This window comes from Vigna unguiculata, chromosome 3 (genome assembly GCF_037176805.1).
Source record: "Vigna unguiculata cultivar grain cowpea cultivar isolate G323 ecotype 2 chromosome 3, ASM3717680v1, whole genome shotgun sequence".
In the NCBI taxonomy this organism is placed as follows: domain Eukaryota; kingdom Viridiplantae; phylum Streptophyta; class Magnoliopsida; order Fabales; family Fabaceae; genus Vigna; species Vigna unguiculata.
Window position 1 is genome coordinate 45,441,286 of NC_140794.1, and position 18,604 is coordinate 45,459,889.

At 29.7% G+C, this 18,604-nt stretch overlaps 1 protein-coding gene across 4 annotated transcripts; it reads left to right on the plus strand.

Annotated features, from left to right (window-relative positions):
- The first annotated feature begins 1,880 nt into the window (after window positions 1-1,880).
- LOC114178617 (diacylglycerol O-acyltransferase 2D-like) lies at window positions 1,881-16,313 on the plus strand. Of its 4 annotated transcripts, XM_085671330.1 has the most exons (10): window positions 1,881-1,998; window positions 2,149-2,323; window positions 2,409-2,483; window positions 2,568-2,653; window positions 3,725-3,831; window positions 3,906-4,061; window positions 10,575-10,661; window positions 10,741-10,838; window positions 10,923-11,010; window positions 16,101-16,313. In XM_085671330.1, the coding sequence occupies exons 2-10, from the start codon at window positions 2,166-2,168 to the stop codon at window positions 16,200-16,202; spliced, it is 957 nt and encodes a 318-aa protein (XP_085527456.1). In that variant the 5' UTR covers window positions 1,881-1,998; window positions 2,149-2,165; the 3' UTR covers window positions 16,203-16,313. The 4 variants fall into 4 exon arrangements, with proteins under 4 accessions (XP_085527456.1, XP_085527455.1, XP_085527458.1 ...); XM_085671329.1 differs by lacking the exons at window positions 1,881-1,998; window positions 16,101-16,313 and adding an exon at window positions 14,609-16,061 and having other exon boundaries at window positions 2,005-2,323; XM_085671332.1 differs by lacking the exon at window positions 1,881-1,998 and having other exon boundaries at window positions 2,110-2,323.
- Window positions 16,314-18,604: the final 2,291 nt, after the last annotated feature.

Consider the following 18,604-nt stretch of genomic DNA (forward strand, 5'->3'; position numbering starts at 1 on the left):
CAGTAGAATCCTTCATCGGGAGAAGACACTCAGGCACTTGGGAGAAGATACTCAGGCACTTGGGAGAAGACACTCAGGCACTTGGGAGAAGATGCTCAGGCTCTTGGGAGAAGACACTCAGGTTCTAATAGGTGGACGCGTGCATTCAGTTAGTCATTGGTCCTAGTTGACTTGTGTCCCTCAAGTACATTAGTGTTCAGCAGGAACAAATACTAACCTTGATCATGCGAGAATTACTTCAATCTCAATTTATGTGTTCTTCAACCTCTATTTTCAAATCTATCTTTTTGTATTTATTTCTCCTCACACTTTTATGGTAAGGTGAACAAATTCTATAGCCAACAAAAATCCTAATCTCTTTTATAAATCAATTTCTCCATTAAATTTTTTATTTTATCTTTTATTATAATTTCCATAATATAAATTTAATATAAATAATATATAAATATAATTTTAAAAAATATATAAATATATATATATATAAAATAAATTAAAAAAAAAATTGGGGGAACCGTGGCTCCCCTCTGTCAATTCATAGTTCCGTCTCTAGTTAAAATTCTTAGCTCATGGTTAAAATGACTAAATTCACGTAATTCTAAACTTGAGGACTAAATTGGACCATAGTTTTGAATAAAAATTAATTCTAATTTTCTCTAAAAGTTAAGGAATCAAAAATATATTTAACCCGCAAGTGTGAAAATTTGAAAAAAATTTGCAAAAAGAGAAACTTTTGAGTAGGCTGCATAATTTTTTTTAGTTATGCAAAGTAGAAAGAAAAGTGACAAAGCTATACAAAGAAAGTAAATTTATTTACAGACAAAGGCATTTTATCTTATTATTAAACCGAAAATAATATATAAAACAAAATTAATATAATCAAATTAGTGTCACTTTCCAACTAACAACTCACCCTTTTATAAGGGATAACACAATCTAAATGCAAATAAATAATTAGTTAGAAAATAAATTAAACCTTCTAATACTTCATCAAATTGTTTATTATTCACTGCTTAAAAGTATTTTATGAAATAGTTTAATACACAAGCTACAAATGTTATATTAGAATGTAATCTCTTTTATTCAAAATTACTCTCGATAATTTTTGACAAATAAGATTCCATAATTAATACAAAGTTTATGTACAATCCATTTATGTTATGGATCAATTTCATAGAACACTGTAATTTTTTTAATAGGCCACCCAAGTGCTTATATATATATATATATATATATATATATATATATATATATATATATATATATATATATATATATAATATATAATAATAATAATAATAATAATAAAAAAGATTAACTATGTATAGTTAATTTTTTAAATTTTGGTGCAATTTAATCTCTCAACTTTATAAATGTATAGATTTAGTCATTTAAATCAAAATTTGTTAAGTTTATTTGACATTTTAAACACATTTATCGGTTAATATTGAAACAGAAATGTGTTCAGCGGGATAAACAATTTAAATATTATCATGAAACATGTTTGAAACGTTCAATAAACTTAACATTTTTTTATTAAAATGATTAAATTCACACATTTAACTTGTTTGAATCAAAATTTTAAAAATGGATTAATTCGGACCAAAACCTTATTTAACCCTATAAATAACCAATATATAAATAGTATACTTTGTCCACAAAAATATAGCTTTAACTTTCAAGAAAATTCACACTTTTGCTATGTTCCAGTACACTCAATAAGTCTCACATTGCTTAGGAGTCGAGGTCAAACAGAAGTTTAAATACTCCTATCTCCTTCTATTTCTGAGGCGCCTTTTAAAGACAAAACTGTGACGGAGTTCAAACACTCCAAAGTGGACAATACCTCGAAAATGCGATAGTTATTCCTAATAGTGGCCGCCGGACGAATTTGGATCGGAATCGGAAGATGCTCTAACGTCTTTATCTTTCATCAATTTGTACTTTGAGGTCAGACGAGAAAACGATCCACGAAGTCTACTTCTTCCATCTTGAAGCAACGTGCGTATAATTCTGGGTGAAAGAGAGAGAGAGGAACAGGGACATGAAAGTCATTTCTCATTATCCTTTTCAGTGTGGTTCTTTATTATTTACAGTGTTGTGTAATGTGTAATGCTCTTCATTTATTTCATATCCACCAACAACTACCAGAGTGGAAAGAAGAAAGCATGGAGAAAGTTTCGAATGGAATCGAAAAGTCCTATGAATCATCATGCAACATGTTCAAGACTGTTCCGGCACTGCTGCTGTACCTTGGACTCATTCATTTCAACATCATCTTCATACTCTTCGCCACCTTCTTCCTTTCTCTCTCCAAAGCACTCTTGTTCGTCTTATTTTCTTCTTCTCTCTTATAACTACAACGTTTGGCTTCAATTTCTTCATCAATGTAACATAAATTTTCATGTTAGGGTGTTCGCTTTGCTCTTGGTGTTGGTCATGATTCCTGTCGACGACAACAGCATGTTTGGTCGAAAATTGTCGAAGTATCTTTCTCTTTCTCTCTTTCTTTTTTTAGTTTTACTTTAAAACTAAACTATCTGGGAATTTTTCTTTTGTGTAAATTTCAGATACATTTGCAAGCACATTTGCTCCTATTTTCCCATAAAGCTTCACCTAGAAGAACCACAAGCCTTTCGTCCTAATCATGCTTACGGTTTGTATCTATCCATCAACTAAATTTTAAGATTCTTTTTATCTTTTACCCACTCTCTTATCATTCTAAATTACAATACTTAATCTTTGTCAACTTTATAAAAGTACCTTTATCATTGGAGGTTGTGTTAAATAAGAATCAATCTTTTAACCTAATTTTTTACAAACATAAGAAAGATTGCAATATTTTTTATAAATGAAATTAATTTATTTATAAATTGAAAATAAGAATTTCGAGAAGTTATATGAAAAAATATTTACTTATTAATTTATACATAAGATAATTTTAATTTATAGAAGAATTAGTTTTATTTTTTTCAAATATTTATAAAGAATCCTTACACACACTTCCACCAAAAACACTAATGTAGTATTTTTTAGACCATAAACAAATTATATTCTTTCTTCCTTCTTTTAGGTAGGTTATATGGTACTTTTTTATTCATTAGGTAATAAATAATTTTTTTTCCATAAAGATGTTTGGTTGGGGTTGGGGTTGGGGTTGGGGACGCGTCACTCTCCATTTATGAAGGACACTTATGATAGAAATTAATATTTTAAAATTAATTTGGAGCAACTTGATTTCGCTTTATATAATATAAAATTTAAAGATGAATGAACAAGAAATACTTGTAATATTATATCCATCATAATTATAACTATATCATCCTGTCAAATAATTCTATGTATATGTTGTGCTTTTTGTTTTTTCTTTTGATAATAGTTTAGTTTCTCAGTTGAGAAGTTATGTTAATAATGGTGTAAATTTTTATGTGATTAAAGAAAAAAAAAAGTAACCTATCTTACAATATCTTCTTTTGCTGCGATGCCTTGCAGTTTTTGGAATAAATTGTGATTGGCGGAATTTAATTAAGTCTAGTGACTTAGAAAATCTTCTCTTTGTGTTGCCTTTCAACGGGACTTATTCTCTTTTAGGGCATTACTATCCTAAACCTAATTCTCTCTTATCTTTCTTATTTCAAAAATGGATAAGGTTGCGTGAAGTGTGTATATTGTTGTGATGAAATCATTGACAGTAATTGGTAACAACAGCATGGCCTGGTGTGTGCAGTGTTTGGTTATGAACCACACTCAGCTATTGGAATTGGCGTGGTTGCACTTTCTGAAAACGCAGGTCTCATGCCCCTTGCAAAGACAAAACTTCTTGCTAGCAGCGTCGTAAGGATTCTACTTTTGAGACTCCGAAGTGAAAAAAAGTTAACAGGATCAATGCTAATTTTTCCTATGAACAGGTTTTCTATATACCATTTTTGAGACATGTATGGACATGGCTGGGATTTTCGCCAGTGACGAAGAAAAATTTAATTTCCTCCTTGGGAGCTGGCTACAGTTGCGTTTTAGTACCCGGTGGAATTCGAGAAACACTTTTTTTGGAGCCCCATTCTGAGGTACACTTCTTTTTCTTTTCTCCACCCTACTACTATTTTCATTATTTTGGTTAATTATATTTGAAATTGAAATGGGTGAATGGTTAATTATATTTTGTTGAGAATATTATTTAATATTTTTTTTATTTAAATTAGTTTTTAGAAAATATTTTAATTTTAGAGATATGTTTTAGTTTTAGAAATTAGTTATTATTTTAATTAGAAGTGGAATATTCTAAATATTTTATACTTAATATTCTGTAATATTTTGTTCTATATATATGGTATATCAATAAAATACAACATGTTTCTTCGTATGACATATCACATATATCTCTCATATATTTTATATTTTCAAAAACCCTAAAAATCCAATCAAGTGGTAACAGAACTGATGGTTCAGAGTGAATGACTGCATAACCATAACCAAAAAGGGGTCACCTAAGTGAGTTGTTAAGATATGTCAAATATTCTATTAGCAAATATTATGTAATCAAATATTGTATTACCTATAATTTAGGCATTATTATCTTTGTGAGCAAATCTGTGCACTCATTCATTTAATAGACGAGGAATTATAGCACTCTTATGTGTATCTATATGGTACCCTATTATTGGAAATAATATAATAATATATATTAGAATTATTCTTTAAATCCTTTATATATGGTATCAAGAGCCAAATACCGACATCCTCTACAATATAGGAAGCCATGCTTCTTTATTTGAATATTTTTTATGGCTCCGTTCCATAAAAATCAATCGGAGAATCATGATTTTGGAACTTTCGCTGCTATCCATATGCAAGAAGCCCCAAGAGTCATAGTTCTACTGTTGTCGGATTTGTGACCAAGTCAGGTATATCTAACCCTACTCTTAATCTTTCTGTTGTTACTAGGGGTGGTGATTGGATAATTGATTTAGGTACTACTGATTATATGACTTGTGATCCACATAAATTTATTAATTTTTTCCCTAATAGTTCTAAAACTGCTATTATTAATGCCAATGGGATCTCATCTCCTATTGAAGGTATAGGTACTATATCCCTCTCTCCCTCCTTATCAATTTCTGATGTTTTATTTGTTCCTACATTAAATTGTAATCTTTTCTCTTTCAGCAAATTAACCAAATCACATTCTTGTGTTGCCTTATTTTATCCAACCCATTGTGTTTTTTCCAGAACATCCATTCTAAGGAGAAGATTGACAGTGGTAGAGAGAGAAGGACTGTATTATCTTGAAAATGTCTCACAACAAACCCATAAAGGAACGTTGACTTGTTTTGCGAATGAACACATACAAGATAAAAATAAAAAGAAAATTTGGTTATGACATAGAAGATTGGGACATCCCTCTTTTGGTTATCTAAAAAAAATATTTCCATCACTATTTCATAAATGCAATATTTCTGATTTTATTTGTGAAACTTGTTTAATGGCAAAAAGTCATCATGTTGTGTTTCCTTTAAGTAATAAAAAAATAGATTTTCCTTTTTCATTAATTCATACAAATGTTTGGGGCTCTGCCCCACAATCTACACATAACGGGAAAAAATAGTTTATCAGTTTTGTTGATGATTGTACTCAGGTAACTTGAGTGTATTTGCTTAAACATAAAAGTGATGTGTGTAATGTGTTTTGTTCCTTTCATCATATGATAATTAATCAATTTAACACACATATTAAGGTCATTTGATCAGACAATAGAGGGGAATATTTTAAGACTGAGTTAATCGAGTTCATGAACTCCAAAGGCATCTTACATCAAATTACATGTCCTTATTCACCACAACAAAATGGGGTAGCTAAGAGAAGAAATAGACATATATTAGAGGTGACAAGATCACTTTTGATAGATGGTAATGTCGCATCTCATTTATGGGGTGAGGTTGTGAGATCTGCAGTTTATTTGATTAATTGAACACCTTTTAGTGTGCTTAACTTTTGAAGGCCTTTAGATGTGTTGTCTGATCATTGTATCCTTCCTTCCATGGTTTCTTTACCGCCTCATATTTTTGGATGTGTTATATATGTTCACTTACACCCACATCAAAGTACAAAACTTGAAGAACGAGCTTTAAAATGTGTTTTTGTTGGGTATGGATCAACTCAAAAAGGCTATTGTGCTTACCATCCACCATCAAAGAAATTTTATATCTCTATGGATGTGACACTTAATAAGCATAGTTTTTTTTATGTTGATTCTACACTTCAGGGCGGTAATGAAAGTGAAGTGCATAATCATGATGTTAGTATGTTTGATATCCCAGATATAAAATTATTCTGTAAAGATAAATTATCGTGTGAGGATCATTCTGTAGGAAGTGAGCCAATCCTAAATATGGAAACTTCTCTTTTGGATAGTACAGTGTCTTCTGATCCTAACCAATTGACTCAATCTTCTCCACAAGTTCGGCTTGACTCTTCAGAGGTACCTACTGATCCTATATCTGATAATACTAATGTAGTTGAAACTAATCAAGAAATTGTTTCTCTTGATCCTACCCTTGATAATACTAATTTAGATGAAACCGTTCATGAAATTGATCCTGGTCTGTATGAGACCACCAACACACCAAACATTGAGTCTACTACTGTCCAGTATAATCTTCCACCCTGTTCTAACCGTTGTCAACCTCCAGCTAAATATGAACCAGACCTCCAAGCCAAAGTTAAATATCCCATTAGTAAATATGTGTCATCTCACAGGTTATCCCAGTCATATGCATCATTTGTATCTCAATTGTCTTCAATTCCTATTCCTAGTAATATACAGAAAGCTTTGGCAGATCCTAGATGGACCAAAGCAATGGTTGATGAGATGGCAGCTTTAGAGAAAAATAACACTTGGGATCTTGTGTCCTTACCAAGAGGGAAGAAAACTGTGGGCTACAAATGGGTATTTACAATTAAGCACAAAGTTGATGAAACTATTGAGAGGTATAAGGCACGACTTGTGGCTAAAGGTTACACTCAATCTTATGGTGTAGATTACCAAGAAACGTTCGCACCGGTAGCCAACCTCAATATTGTGAGAATACTTCTGTCACTAGCAGCAAACCAAGATTGGCCTCTTCTATAATTTGATGTGAAAAATGCTTTTCTACATGGAGAAATTTCAGAAGAAATTTATATGGATTCTCCACCAGACATGACAGATTCAATTGGAATGAAGGTTTGCAAATTAAAGAAGGCTCTATATGGATTAAAACAATCCCCAAGAGCATGGTTTAGAAGGTTTACCAAGTCTATGAAGGCTTTTAGCTATAGAGCTAGTAACTCTGATCACACCTTATTTTTGAAGAGAGAAAAAGGAAGAATTATAGTCTTGATTATATATGTAGATGACATGATTGTTACAAGAAATGACCAAGATGAGATTTCTAGTTTACAACAATACCTTGCATCTGAATTTGAGATGAAACAACTTGAAAACCTCAAATATTTTTTGGGTATTAAAGTAGCTAGATCAAAACATGGTATTTTTCTATGCCAAAGAAAATATACTGTTGATTTACTATCAGGAACTGTACTGCTTGGGAGTAAACCAGTTGATACACCAATTGAACAAAATCATAAACTCTTTCAATGTTCAAATTCAGCAAACATAGACAAAGGGAGATACCAAAGGCTAGTAGGAAAATTAATTTATTTGTCTCATACACGTCCAGATATTACTTATGCAGTGAATGTTGTTAGTCAATTTATGCATGACCTACGAAAGCTTTATATGGATGTTGTTGAGAGGATTTTGAGATATTTAAAGTTCATTCCTAGAAAAGGAATTTTGTTCTCAAATCATGGAAACTTAAAAGTAGAAGGGTACACCGATGCAGATTGGGTAGGTTCAAAAGATGATAGGAGATCTACCTCTAGATACTTTACTTTTGTACGAGGGAATCTTGTAACTTGGAGGAGTAAAAAATAGCCTGTAGTAGCAAGATCTAGTGCTGAAGTAGAATTCAGAGGCCTGACACTAGGTGTATGTGAACTTTTGTGGATTAAAAATGTGCTATCAGATTTGGACTTTAAACAAAATGAAACTATGAGTTTGTACTGTGATAATACGTCGACTATAGCAATTGCTCACAATCCAGTGTAACATGATAGAACAAAGCATGTGGAGATTGATAGACATTTCATCAAAAAGAAACTTGAAGCTGAAATAATTTCTTTCCCTTTTGTAAGATCAGAATATAGCAATTGCTCACAATACGGTGTAACATGATATAACAAAGCATGTGGAGATTGATAGACATTTCATCAAAGAGAAACTTGAAGCTGAAATCATTTCTTTTCCTTTTTGTAAGATCAGAATTGCAGTTGGCTGATGTTCTCACTAAAGGAGTGTCAAGTAGAGTGTTTAATGAGTCTCTATTCAAATTGGGAATGTGTGATATCCATGCACCAACTTGAGTGGGGGTGTTAAGATATGTCAAATATTCTATTAGCAAATATTATGTAATCAAATATTGTATTAGCTATAATTTAGGCATTATTATCTCTGTGAGCAAATATGTGCACTCATTCCTTTAATAGATGATGAATTATAACACTCTTACACACACACACACACACATATATATATATATATATATATTATATTTGAAATAATATATCAGAATTATTCTTTAAATCCTTTCTATATGACTAACCTCATAACCATAGCCAAAAAAGGGTCACCACTAGAGATGGCAAATAAACCCGCCCCCGTGGGCATTGACCGAATCCGTTCCCGTTTTGATGGGGAATCCCCGCATTGACTGGGTTTGGGTATGGGTATGGGGAATCCCCGACTTTTTCAATTAGGTATGGGGATGGGTATGGGGATGTACATATCCCCCCATAATACCCGTCCCCGCCATATATCTATCCTCATTTAAATTCTTAAAATATTCACAATTAATAAGTAACCCTATATATATATATATACTTTCTATTTTTTATTTTTTCTAATTATTTGGTTTGTCATGAAATTCATTCGTATCTCTAATATATTTTTCATCTTATTATAACCTTTTATGTAATTATGTTAAAATTATTTATGTCAATTAATTTTTTTTATATCTCACATTTGAATATTTTTATTATTTTTTAATACTTTTATTTATTGTATATTTTCCTTTCACATGAGAATGTTTAATACTTTTAATTTAAGTGTTTAATAGCAAAAATCTTTCATTCACTAGGTAATATAAAAAAAAAAATTCTTTACTTATTATTAATAATTTTTGTTTCATCTGACGAACTCTTTTGTTTCGCTAAAATAATTTTCATTATTTCTCAACTATTGAGTATATATATGTTGATATTTGAAAAGTTTTCTTAGATCTCTAAGTTATTTTTCATCTTATCATACCCTTAATTATACATTTGTTTACCTTTGTGTGATATCTTTTAATAGTCTCTCAAATTGTTTCTAAGACACATATTTGTTAATTTTTTAATATTTTTATTTATTGTTTATTTTCATCATGTAGAATACTATTTCGATATATTTTATTTAACTATTTTTTATTTTCTAACTCATTATTAATCATACTGTAATTTTTTACTATAATTGTATAAATAACTTTTATTTACTACAATATAAAAAATTAATATAATTGTCATAAATATTTTTTTTATCACCATCCAACATATATTAAAGTTCGAAAGATACAATATCTATGTCAAAATTTTATTATTATGTTTATTATTTGTTCTTTGCGTCATTTTAATCAAGTCATGTATTAGTGTATAAAAAAATTCATTAGAATTTAAAAAGTTGAAGTAAACAAACGTTTAAAATATATTTTAATTTGAATATTTCATTTTCTTTTATATATTTTTTTTAAATATTTTTAAATTTTATCAACTAATGTTTGCAAATTTAATAAATGTTTGGTTCTCGTGAAACTTTTGGTATTCTAATCTAAAATGTAAACAATTATAATTTATTTCAAACTATTTGATATCAAAAAAATAATCATCCTCTTAATATTGAATATTTGATAATATTATGTTTCCTTTACCATAATGTTTTATTATTTTATAAAGAATAATTAAAATTGATATTGAAGGAGTAAGAAAACGGGTAGGTATGACAATATACCCGTTACCCGGTGGGGATGAAGATAGGACAAAAGTTTGATACCCGTTGCGTTTGGATATGAGGATGGGTATGAATTTTTTCTACGGGGATGGGTATGGGATAATGAAACCCGTCCCCGCCCCGTCCCGTTGCCATCCCAAGAAACCATACACCTGAAGAGAAATATATTATATTATATGAAAATGAAAAAGAAAAAGGAAAAAAAGGGACTCACCCTTGAGAGGAGATTGTCGGGAATAGTCCAAGTGTGAATCAAAAGTTTCACATTGAATAGAATAAACAAAGTTAAACACTATATAAAAATAAAGACCCATAACATCATTACCTTAAGTTTTGTGTTAAAAGTGGTGTCATAGACCTTATATGTATAATAATAATATCATATATATGCCGACTACAACCACTCAATAATTATAACTATAACTCATCATATTTGTAGACTGTGTTTCTGAGGGAGAGAAGAGGATTTGTTCGGGTAGCAATGGAGATGGGAGTGCCCCTTGTTCCAGTTTTCTGCTTTGGTCAGGTATTAATTTCGCAACTATATTAGTTTTGAATCCGAGCTATTTATTGAGATGCTGAAATCTCTGGTTCGATTTATGCAGACGAACTCCTACAAGTGGTGGAAAGTTCCAGGGAAGTTAGTTCAAAAACTTGCTAGGTTTATGAAGATTGCGCCATTGTTTTATTGGGGAATTTATGGGTGCGTCTCTCTTTCTCTTTTCATGTTGAATAATTGAATTTTAAACTACTTATTATTACTCATTCATCACTCTTGTCTTCTCAGATCTCCTATACCATTCAAAAATCCAATGTATATCGTGGTGGGTAGACCGATTGAGATTGAGAAAAATCCAGAACCGACAATGGAGCAGGTAAAACATTTATTCACACACCTTTTTAATTCATTAAAATTTATTTCAAAGTTATCAGGAAAAGGTTAAGATTCAATGACTTGTGTCACCCGGTTTTCCTGTGAACACAAATAGGTAAAAACTTTTCTTTTTTTCTGAATCGGTGCTTGGTGTATTATTCAATTGAAACGCAATAGGAAACACGAAAATTAAAAATTGAGAAACTGGCCGCTATCATGCATGAGTAGGGATGAGAAAATTATTCGTGCTCGCAGATAACTGCGTATAAAATTTGTAGCGGATAGTTTGTATTTGTGGATATTTATTAGTTGTGGATAGCGGGTATTTTAATACCCACTTATAAACGGGTCGGATGCAGATATCATACTATCCGTACCCGCGGGTACCCGTTATCCATAAAACGTCTCAAGTTTGCCCTTCCTGTTAAGTCAAGATTGACGCCGTTAGAGGGAGTGTCATGTGTCAGTTCCTCAAATTTTTGAACCTTTTTTATTTTGAATTTTTTATTTTGATTTTTTTAAATCAAAAAAATTGTCACGTGTCAAACTGTCATCGTGTCACGTGGTAGTGATGTGATAGTGACAATGACACGTGTCAGATGTCAGGTGTCATTTTCTTAGTCTCAATTTGGTTTTTTTATTTTAATTTTTGTCTCAATTTAGTCTCAATTTTTGTAAAAATTAGCAATTTTGTCCCTCTCCAAATGGAAATCAAATTTAATTTCTATATAAATATACACAAATATTTCCATCAAAATTGATATTTCAAGTAAATATTTTTAACCAAATTAAGTTCATTTAATTAATATTTTACATTGAACTTTATTTAAAATTGTTTTAAAGTTGTTAATAGAAAATAATGTTAATAGAAAAAAAATTCATAAATTAACTAGTTCATGTAACAATAACAAACATATAAATTTAAAATTTGAAAACAATTTTAAGTAAAATTGAATGTGAAACACACTTTTAAATAAACTTAGCTATGTTAAAAATATGTAATAAAAATATCAATTTGAATAAAAATATCAAATTTAATAAAAATATTTGTATAAAATTTATATAAAATTAATTTTTGTTTTAATTTGGAGAGGGACGAAATTGAATTATTTTTACAAAAATAGGGACTAAATTGAGACAAAAATTAGAATACATGGACCAAATTGAGACTAAGAAAATAACACTTGGCATAATACTAACACGTGTCATTATCACTGCCACGTGGCAAGATGACAACTTGACACGTGGCAATTTTTTTGATTTTTTTTAAAAAAATCAAAATAAAAAATAAAAAAATTTTAAAAATAAAAATAAAAAAATTCAAAAAATCAAGGAATTGACACATGTCATCCCATTTAACGTCGTCTAGCCAGACTTAACAGAAAGGGCAAACTTGAGACCTTTTAACAAAAAGGGGACCAATTTGAGACTTTTAAAAATTCGGATACCATTTTGAGATTTTGATTCCAAAATGGGGACCAAAGGCATAATTAAACCTTTAATTTATATTTTATTAAGTTAAATTTAATTAAAATTAAAATTAGCAGTATATTTTATTATGTCAAATTTAATTATAATTATAATTATTATTTTATTTTATTTTATATTTTATTTTTATAATTTTATATTAAACAATTTATAAAATATATATATTTTAAATATTTACGGGTATCGGGTATCCACCGATATTTGTGGATTTTAAAAATATCTGCGAGTATTTTTTAAGCGGATACCTGAAAGGTAAACGAGCGGGTAGCGGATGGATTTTTTTTTTGACAGGTCAGGTTGCGGGTAGGCACTATCCGTGACCGACCCGACCCGTTGTCATCCCTATGCATGAGTGGTTACAGGAACTATATTTTATCTCTTTCTTTCTAAAGAACAATTAATAATTGAACTAATATTATTAAATCTTAAAACTAATTAATTAAAAATATAAACAACATAAATAAACCGCCAAACAATCTCTTTCTTAAACTAAATGTCTAAACAAGCATTAGTTTATTTTCTACGCTTTAATTATGTCTCAACTTCACAAATGGCTCTAGTTTGAATGTCATCAGTCACTTGATTCTAAGATCTCCATTAGCTCAACTTGATACTTCCTTCTTTGACAAGGTTTCTTAAAAAGATAAAATTTAACATCAAAATATTTACTCATATCATATCATGCTTTCTCCTTTTTCACCAACTCCTTTTAAGAGAGAAAAGTTTCATATTTCTCACTTAAGAAATACATCCAAGTTTTACGTGAAAGATCATCAATAAAATTTGATGTTGGCTTAATAGGCCCATATAAATCCGCATGAATCAATGGCAACCACTTGGATGTGTGTTGTTTTCCTGCTAGACAATAGATTTTGAGGAGTTGTGATAGAAGACAACCCCATCACCATTTGCTTAGAGATAAGAGTTGTTGTCATCATAGCTTAAATGCCTGAGCTTGTTATGTCACAATTGGGAATTATCTCCCACAATTGTTGTCAGCACAAACATTTTGTTTGCACTCATTTGTACCTCCATAATCAACCCTCTCTCTAGATGAACAACGTTGCATTTGTTGTTCTGAATTGTTATACTTAAAAGGTTGCCTAAGACTTAATAAATTGTTCTTAAGTTCAAGAACATAATATACATGTGTGACTACATGTATAATTCCATTCACAACCATTCAAACATTGTCTTTCCCCTTCACGGCTATACATTACCTAACTTATCTTGTGTCGGAAATTCTCATCTAACTCTTAGAACCACTCCTTATTGCCACTTATGTGATTGCTGTAACCCGAGTCTAAAAACCACTCATCTTTTTTCCTTCTTTGTATTCGACTAAGGCCATTAACAAGAGTTCATCCTTTTGTTCTACTTTATCCTCTGTTTCAACATAGTTTTTCTTCTTCTCCCACATATTCATATTGAAAATGCCTAAACTTATGACATCTTAAACATTCAATTTCATCCATTTTAAATACTTGTGTGTCCCTTCCTCTAGTTCTCCATCTTCCTCTACCTCTTCCATTTTTCTCATCAACCATAGTTTGCATAACCCACTTCTCTTTTGTTGAGACTGTCATTCTCTGTTCACGAACTAATAATAGACTATTTTGCATCTCGTCTATAGTCATAGTATCCATATTGTGGGATCTTCAATGGAGCACACCACATAATTGAACTTGTCTTGCATATTTTCCCCAACCGCTTTCATACTTTTGGCTATCTTCAAATTTTGTGCAAAGTATGAATTTATTGATTCTCCCTCCTTCATTTGTAGCATTTCAAAGTCCTCGAGAATTTCTCTATCATTTGCTTGATAGAGATAATTCTTTATCTTTAAATCCTTGTGTTGTTGTTTTTCCATCCATCCTTTTGCATTCTGCTTTTGAAGCATTTGCCTTGTTTGGTATCATGTCAATCCCATATTCCACCAAAGGTCAATACTCTTTGGAGCAAAGGAAATTCTCCATAAGCTTGGCCAGTGATCATAATGCACATCAAAATTTGAAATAGCATGTTGAACGTACTTCATTGATTTAGCATCCCTAAATGATTCCTTTAAACACGTGGTGTATCACTCACCCTACCCAATTGTTTTGATGCAGATGATTCCTATAAACACTCGTAGCTCACTTGTGTGTATCACTCACCCTACACAGTTGTTTTGATGCAGATTCTCCCCACGTGTTTGACTCACTCTCACACACTATATATTTTGGTTTAGGTCGCTGTGAAATGAGCTCTAATACCAAATGTGAACAAAAATATGTAAAGACTTTTTTTTTTTCTGAATTAGAGCTTACTGTGTTATTCAAAATTTACATTTATATAGGAGTAAACTATTGAAAGGGGATCATACCCACTCAAATTGAAGTTTTGATGATGTCTAAAGTCATGCACAATGATCAAGCCTTCTCACTAGAAATAGGTGTAACCATTCATATAAATAGGTAGTGCATTCCTATGATCAATGTAAGTCAAGCCTGTAACAACTGAGATCAACCCATTCAATCCTAAATTGCATAAATATAAGTGTTATAGAAGTCCTTAATGGATTAGCAACTTATCTAATGGATTATCGAAATGCACTGCAGCTACTGCAATCAAAATTCAATCAAGATAATCGATTAGGTAAAATTCTTAATCCATTAATCTCACTAGAAAAATTCATTTTTTCAAACACACGAAACATAAGACCTGTTTTGAGAGATTGAGAAAAGAGAATTATTGACTTCTTGAGAGATTATTCTGCTGGATGTTCAAAGAAATTAAGGATGGAGTTAATCTTAGGAGATCAAGCTTGGCATTAGGGACTAATTGTGATTTCTGCATAACAATAGGTGTACTCAGTTCCTTTTCTTCTTGAATTGCATTTCTTTTCATTGTTATTCACTGAGTAGGTGAATGTCTAGTTGCAATTGTGTAAAGCATTGCATCTAGGAGGAGTTCTTGATTGGTGAATCAAGTTCTTGGGTCTTTAGAGTCTAGGATTATTTAGGTGATCTTGTAAGTCTTGGATCTCTATTGATTTAGTGTAAACCTTCTAAGCTTAGGTTGCATAGAAAAAGATTCGACGTAGATTCATCTTAAATCAAACTAGTATAAAAATTGTTGTCTTCTCTTCTTTCTTTTATCTTTTATGTTATTCCTAATTGCTTAAATTAATCCATAAATACAACATTAGTAAATTGGTTGGAGCATTGATAAAGATTGGAAAAATATTTCAAGAATATTTTAAAATGTAGAAAATCTCTTGAAATACCAATTCACCCTGTCTTGGTTGACATATAGTAGGCTTATCTGTTTTAATATAAACATGAAAATAAAAGTTGAAAAATTGTCTACCACTATGCATGGGTGGTTACCGGAGCTCTCACTCTTTCTAAAAAACAGGTCAATAATTTATATTAATAAATCCTTAAACTACTTAATTAAAAACATAAACAGTTAACACTACCAACTTATAATGATATATCAACTAATCTGAGTTGTAGAGATCAATTTTTGTTTGGCTATGTTTGAGTAAAGATTTTCAAAATTATGTTTGCAATGCACAACTCTAACATGGATTTTGACATCATTTATATTTGGTTTTAGGTTGACCGAGTACACAATCAATTTGTGGAAGCACTTAAAGATCTCTTTGAACGAAATAAAGCTAAAGCCGGATATACAAATCTTCAATTGAAAATTTTATGACAAGACCAACCTCCTTTAGTCTAAGTGCCTAATTTTCTTTATAAGTCTCGCATTTGAATCCTCCAACTAAAAATATATATATAATCATTCGGATTGATTTATACTTTTAAATTACAACCTTTGGAGTACAGCGGTAAATTTTTTTACAAATTTGAGTAGAATAGACACATTAATTTTCTAAGTGAAAAAACTACTATTGTAAATTTTGTTGATATTAGTTGTTGCATGGACACCAAGTATATGTCAGTGTTTAGAGGCCACCAAAATGTATATGAATTAAATTAAATTAAATTATTATAAATTGAACTGCTAAAGATGAATTAGATTTTAGAAGTGATTTTAAAATACTAAATTGTATGATAATTTAAATAAATTGAACTAAATTGCATTAGAGTTGGACTAAACTAAAATAATTCTAACTTGCATCATAAAGGTATCATGTACTTAATACATACAAATCACAAATTGGTCAGAATACCATCTCAAATACTTAACTTGAATTGATTTAATATAAAATGATTCTATTCATTCAATACAAATTCATAATTATTCAAACCACAACATGTTAGTGTATATAATTAATCATAAAAATAAACTTTTTAATACATATGTCTTAATTAAATATAATATTATGAAACAGAGTAATTCGTTGAGTGGATTTAACTAGGAAAATATGAAGTGCTATCATAGTGTGCATTTGCTAGACAAATTCTAATCTCTTTTTTCGAATTTAAAAAACTCATTGAACGCATTAGAATATATTAGACGAATCAAGTTTGTGAGTGAAACCTTACCTTTTGGATGATATCCACCAAGTAGAATCTCATGTAAATCAGGACTTCTGCAAAATCTTTATAAATAAACTAAATTCTTTAAACAATTAATTTATTCACCTTTGTAAGTTTAAAATGCACAAAGAAAAAAAATATAAACCTTAATTTCATGGTAAAACTAACATCATTTAATTTTCTCATACTAAACACAAATTCAAAACCAACAAATCATAACAATGCATCACTTTAATCATTTCAAGAACAATCAGACTCCAAAATTATATTTAATTGCACTAATAAATTGAAATAGCTAGCCATGGTCTATAACATATTTAGAAGTAGATTTTCGACAAAAATCTTAAGAATAAGATTAGTTTAATTATTATTTTGGTTAAAAAAATTTTGTTATGATTCGTTTAGTACTAATCTTCTTTTTTATAATTAAGTTCAATTTTATATTAATAGATTTAATTTAGTCTTTTATGTTAGATTTGTATAAATGGTATTGAATTGACAATGTCATCTTTGTCAATATTACGTGTTAGTTTATAGTATTTTTTATTTTTATTTATATATTTTTGTTAATCTTTTTACTTCTTTTTTTTTACGTGTAAGGGTTAGTGTTGTGTATTATGTGACAATGGGTTCTTATATTTAATTTTTATTTTTTTAAATTAAACAATGTTGTTAACTTTGCCTAAAATATAAAACTTGTTTAATTTGTTCAAGTTAACTAACTTAAAAGTTAATTGAATTCAGTTTACTTAATAATTAAAATAAATAAATTACCAAACTTGATGTACTTTATAAAAGTTTGTAAAAAAATATTATTTATTTTATAAAATTGAATTTAGTACACAAATTAAATTAAGAGATGTAAAATATATTAATAATTTAGTTTAAATTTCATGTGAATATTAACTTATTGAGATGAAACAAGATGGACAAAAAACATTTTTATCAAAATTTGTAAAAAATTATAAGCTTAAAATAGGTAACTTTTAATTTAAATTAAAAAATATAATTAGTTTCAATATTTATATATAATAATTTGACGTATAAGTTCTAAAAAATTATTTTAACATAAACATATAAGTTATAATTAATTTGGTCTCATTTGAATCGGAACAATATTGTCTAACTCTAAGCAAAATTGAGACTTAATTGAGTAAAAAAATAAATATAGAAACAGTTAGAAATTATATATATCATGAGAAAATATTTTAATTATTAAAATAGTTAAATTACATGAACAATTTTGCACGTTTTGCATTATTATAGGAATAATAGCGTAACTGTAGGGATTGTATATATTAATTATACATACATACTCTCTCTTGTATATATCCATAATTTTCCTTCCAATCAGATATAGAACAAAATTCCTCTTTGATTTGTTTTCTTTAAGTAGGAACGATCTTGTGCTCAATAATTCATTCCTTTTTTTTCCTATCCTGGCTTCCATGGCTAACGATGGAAAAGAACCAAATTCTAATAGTTCTTATACTCTCCATCATTTTGACCATCCCGAAATGGTCCTTGTTTCAAAACCTCTAGATGAAGATAACTTTTCGACTCGGCATAGAGTCATAATCATCTCCTTAAATGCAAAATCCAAATTGAATTTTG

Excerpts from the sequence above, each read along its gene's own strand:
- LOC114178617 (XM_085671329.1), top strand. The coding sequence starts at position 2,103 with ATGTGTAATGCTCTTCATTTATTTCATATCCACCAACAACTACCAGAG. Across the intron at positions 3,832-3,905 it reads AACTTCTTGCTAGCAGCGTC|GTTTTCTATATACCATTTTT; the intron begins GTAAGGATTCTA and ends TCCTATGAACAG. Across the intron at positions 11,011-14,608 it reads CAGAACCGACAATGGAGCAG|ATGATTCCTATAAACACTCG; the intron begins GTAAAACATTTA and ends GTTTTGATGCAG.